The sequence below is a fragment of the Drosophila mauritiana genome, chromosome 2R (assembly GCF_004382145.1).
Source record: "Drosophila mauritiana strain mau12 chromosome 2R, ASM438214v1, whole genome shotgun sequence".
Taxonomy (NCBI): Eukaryota; Metazoa; Arthropoda; class Insecta; order Diptera; family Drosophilidae; genus Drosophila; species Drosophila mauritiana.
In genome coordinates this window covers 20,607,324-20,612,353 of record NC_046668.1, presented here as the reverse complement: position 1 = coordinate 20,612,353, position 5,030 = coordinate 20,607,324, and the positions used below count along the sequence as shown (strand labels likewise).

The window sequence follows — 5,030 nt, the reverse complement described above, 5'->3', positions numbered from 1 at the left end:
TATGATCCTAACTAACGATCCCTATCACAATGAGGCCGATCTGCAAAAATCAGTTTTTGACCAATTTTCGCATTTTTTATAAGGGGTTACATCATTAAAATTTGCAAAAAATTTGAAAAAATTAAAATTGTCAGGGGTGAATTCTAATTGATTATTAATGTGATTACAAGCTTAATGAGACAGTACATTCGGGATTTTGATAAAAAAATCGATATTTTCGGCTGTTTTTGGGGAAAAACTGGGTAAAGAAGAACTTTCAGTGCCAATTCGAGTATGTAAAAAACACCTTTCCCACAAAACGACCAAAAAACGAATATTTTTGTGTTGGTAAGTACTTACTTTCAAGAAAATGTTATTGTGTATTTCAAGGTGCGTTTAAATAATATTATGCGAAGTCTAACATGTTGGGAATGTATAACAATATGGTATGTGCTGTGTGGCCTAAAACAAAGTCTCCCTCATGGGCTTGTGAACCAGGGCATTGAGCTCGGAGTCGCTGGAGGAACTTTCGGCGGCATTGGCTGCCGTGAAGCTACCGCTCACCCGACGACTTGTCGAGTTCTTGCGCTTCTTGCGCTTGCCACGCTCCACATCCTGCTCCACGTCCGATCGGGAGATCGTACTTGATCGATTGTCATCCGGCAGGGACTTCAATTCGGGCTCATCCAGCTCCTGGAAGTCGCTGGCAATGGTGGACGAAGAGGGCTGCTTTCTGGCCGCACTGAAGTAATCCTCGATGGCGGGATCCAGTTCCAAAACCGGACTCTGCTGCACTGTGTAGACCTGGGCACTGACTTTCATGGTGGGCGGTGTAAGAGCTGGTGGCTTTGGCTTCCTTTTCGCAAACGGGCTTCCGTGCTTGCTGCCCACTTCGTCATACTCCGGATCAGTGAGGAACTCCACGCTGTCGGCCATCATATTCACCCTCTTGAATGGCGGAATCTCGGCGATTTTTGGCTTGCGCTTTGTGTAAGGACTGTTCTCATAACTCTGGAAGTTTCCGATCTGTTCGGCACTCTGAAGATTCTGGGTCTTCAAGTGGGCGGCGGGGAAGCGGGAGTCCTCGATGCTAAAGCGTCGACTGCCCGACTGATTGTACTCCATATAACCAGTGCGCCTGTACGGTCCGTATTGGGCGGTTCTCTCCTTGTCCCGGTTCGAGAGCATCTCCACGCTACGGAATCGCTGGCGAGAGTCCAGCTGCAGTCCGTCCTCCGCCTCCGACTGGGATCCATCACCATCGGCATGGGTCTGCGATCGTCTGAGCTTCCGGGAGTTGCGGGCTCTTTCGGGTCCCGAGAGATCCATCATTGACTTCACCGGCCTGACTAGTTTCGGCATGCGCAGGGCATCTTCGTAGGAGGGCAGCAGGCTGATCTCCTGGGTATGTTGCAGGCTTGGCGTGGCATCCTCCAACAGAATGCGGTTGTTGAGATCTCGTCTATATATCAAAATACTTATTAGAATTCTATTTTATGGAATTAGGTATACTCCTCACATGCGTCGTAGCTCATCATCGTTCTCCTCGTACTCCCTGTCGCTCTGTCGGACTTTTCGCTTCCTCAGATACTTCTGCAGACAGGCATAGCCCAAAACCAGAGCACCCAATCCAAGGAGAGTCAGCATTATGATGGACCAGGCCTTCTCGCCAGTACTGCTCGTCCTGGCATTCAAAATCCACACATCCGCACAGGCAAACTCCCAAAGCTTTCCATAGAAAATGGCTGGCGCAGCGCAACGCAAGTGATTTCTATCTTTTATCTATAGAAGTGAAATGAAAGTCATAAATTGTAATCCATTCGCTTAGAAACGAAACGAACCTTAGCTGGTTTAGCTGTCAGATAGTCGTAGAACTCAACGAAGAGCGGACTGTGGCAGTCGCAAATCCAGGGATTATCGCCCAACCACAGCTGATCCAAGAACTTATTGCCTCCGAAATAATTGGGCGGAATGGGACTCGTTAAACGGTTGCCATTCAGATGGAGATCCGCCAGTTCGGGGAACTCTCTGAAGGTGTTGTTCCTTACAGTAGTCAGCCTGAAGAAAAAACACCATTTACCACTATAATACTAGTCGACTGTTATTTGCCTAATGCTCACCTGCAGTTGGCTAGGTTTAGTTGCTGTAGGGTTGCCGATCTCATAAAGGTGGGCATATCAGTGATAAGATTGTTGGATAAGTCCAACTTTTGAATGACCGAAAGACTCGAGAGTGCAGTGCTTTCAATAGAGGTGATTTCACACCAACTCATGTTTATGGTGCGCAACGAATTGGACACGATTTTCGTCAGCTTCTGCAGCACATTTCTACTGAGATTGAGCTCAACCAGCACGTCATTGTTGCGAATGAAGTTTCTGTCCAGTCGGGCTATTTCATTGAAAGCCAGATTCAGCTCCTTAAGACGCTTCAGCTTGGCAAAGGCATCTTGGCCAATGAGTCGCAGCACATTCTGGGAAAGATCAACCACCTCCAGCATGGAGTTGTTGGCAAACGTATTGGCATCCACTACTCTCAGAAGATTTCCCTGCAATCGCACCTCAGTGAGCTGTGGCAATCCACTCAGTTCTATAGAATCCAAGTTGCAATATGAAACATCCAACTTGCTCAACATATAGGTCAGAATGGGATCTTCTGACAGGCTATCAAACTGGAGTTCCGTATTCCGGGACAAGTTTAGGGCCTCCAGATTTTGCATGGCGTCCAAAAAGAATCCGGACAAATTCTTAATGCTGCAGTTACTCAGATCGAGAACCCTCAGGGTTCGCGATGGCAAAGCCGCTATTTGAGCCAATTGATTGTTGGCCAGATTAAGGCGTTCCAGATTTGGCAGCTGATTAATCATCTGATCTCCACCGATGCTGGAAATTTCACATGAAGAAAGGCCCAAATCGGTCAGGGATGAGCTGGTCAGCAGTTCGAAGCTCTCTCCATTGCCAAAACTGCCCAATCGATTGCCATCGAGACCCAAACGCTTCAGACTTGGAGCATATTTGAAGGCCTCATTGGGACTGAGTGACTCCCAGGAATCTATGGAGTTGTTGGCCAGCAGCAGAGTCCTCAGAGAAGTGAATCCAATCAGAGTCTTTGTACCAATGCTTGAGATATAGTTGTTGGACAAGTCCAAGTATATCAAGGAGTCTATGTCCGCATATTGGGTGGGAAACTCCAAAAACTTATTTCCCGACAGATCCAAATGCTCTACGGGAATGCCGTCGAAGTTCGGATATGTCTGCAGACTCCTCCTGGAGCAATCCGCGTACAAGCTGTCCACCACCCACGTGCAACGACATGGCCAAGGACAGTTGACTGCCCGGCATGAGGAGATGACCGCCAAGACCAGGAGTGCAAGCTCCAAAACGATCCTCATCTCTGCAATATAGATGGTTGTTACTCGTGTTGTGCATCCGTTTTATTGCGCATGCATTTTCATTAGACCCTTATCAACGTTTTGTCCCTTGCTTTTTGCTTTTGCTTGAACGCAATTTGAATTTGCGACGGTTTTTAGGCGTTAGTGACGTCACAACTAGGCCGTTCTTATTCACCTGTTGATTTATTATGGCTCGTATTTCCCCTGCGTGCTGCACTCCGCTTATCTTATCTCCCACAAAACTAGAGCACCCAAACAGAAAACCGGGATGAAAGCAAAAAAACACGAAACTGACGGAGAACTTTAATATCCGATTTTAGAATCTAACTGCCACTCCGATGCAGCCACGCCCTCAGCATTTTTCACTTTGTGGTTAAATATTTTCGGAATTCTTGTGCGATTTTTTGGTGTTTTCAAGAAGGTTTCCGCGCAACTGCAGGTCTAATACTGCCCGGCCGAGGAAAATTACTCACCTGCTGGTCGCTGGCATCGTTCAATGGGCTTCCGACTGATAAGATAAGCCGCTGATAAGAAAACCGTTTGCATGGAGCACTTCACCAGTGTGGCAACGTGCTCGAATAGTGTGCATTCCCGGATCGATTGTCTGGGTTACGGGTGTCGGAAAATACCAGATCTCTTTAGTGGGTATTCAAACCGTAATTGTCAACTGGAATTTAACCGATTTTAACGGAATTCACGACAATAAAAATGAATTTGGCAAGTCTTCTGCTAGCAAATCATGATCTGGTCTAGTGATTATAAATTACAAGTATTGCCATCGAATTGGTAACTTACTAACGATTTTATTAACTTTGAGCTGAACTATTGTATCCCCTTACTTGCCACTTTAAATTGATTTTGAAAATTTGCTAAGTACTTTTCCAGCATATGTCAACAAATCAACCGTGAGTCTTATGAGATGGCAACAAATGGAGTCGTTTAAGACTGAATAAACTTGTCACCCGGCGAAGTGCAACCGTTCAGATGGAGAATCCGGGACAACAGCCAGACGACTCCTTTTTCGTCTCCGGCAGCCGCTGATAGGGCATTAAAATTACCCATTCCCTTCGGAGGATTCTGTGCAGTTGGGTCCTGCAGACACCCGTAACCGGATTTATTGTAATGAAGCGTGAGCAAAACAGAAACGACGCCTCAGACGACAGCGCGATAAAGATGCAGCGCGAAATGAAAAGTAAGACGAACCCATTCCCGTTCCCATTCCCATTCCCACTTTCATTCCCAGGGAGCAAATAAAAAACAGGACTTCCACCACTGACGTGTTGACAGCAACATATTTGTGGCTTGATTACGGTGAAGAGCGCTAAGGCAACAGGAAACATTCGAATCTCAGAAATAGCTAAGAGCAAAAAACGAATTTAATGTACACTTCGATGGAAAATTAAATTTCCGAATTTAGAATGTAGATGTTAAAGCAAAACAAACGTGTCAAAAATATGGAACAGTAATTTTGTTTCGAAAAAACCTTTTGCATCATGGTAAGTTTAATCAAAACCCTATTAATACTATTTATATAAACTTGTATCTTAAAAAAAAAACATCTTTATTTTAAAGATTGGATATTCCAATTCCATTCAAGCATCCACAGAAACTTAGAGTATTAAAAGCAAACGATTTTAAATGGTTAGCGACGATACAAATAGCT

At 45.3% G+C, this 5,030-nt stretch overlaps 1 protein-coding gene across 2 annotated transcripts; it reads right to left on the bottom strand.

The window, feature by feature from the left end:
• Positions 1 to 314: 314 nt before the first annotated feature.
• Positions 315 to 3,924, bottom strand: LOC117137888. 2 transcript variants are annotated; one of them, XM_033299619.1, is made up of 5 exons: positions 3,841 to 3,924; positions 2,100 to 3,369; positions 1,821 to 2,037; positions 1,499 to 1,761; positions 315 to 1,441 (listed from the first exon to the last, which is right to left on the bottom strand). In XM_033299619.1, the coding sequence occupies exons 1-5, from the start codon at positions 3,911 to 3,913 to the stop codon at positions 442 to 444; spliced, it is 2,823 nt and encodes a 940-aa protein (XP_033155510.1). In that variant the 5' UTR covers positions 3,914 to 3,924; the 3' UTR covers positions 315 to 441. The 2 variants fall into 2 exon arrangements, with proteins under 2 accessions (XP_033155510.1, XP_033155511.1); XM_033299620.1 differs by lacking the exon at positions 3,841 to 3,924 and adding an exon at positions 3,543 to 3,803.
• Positions 3,925 to 5,030: the final 1,106 nt, after the last annotated feature.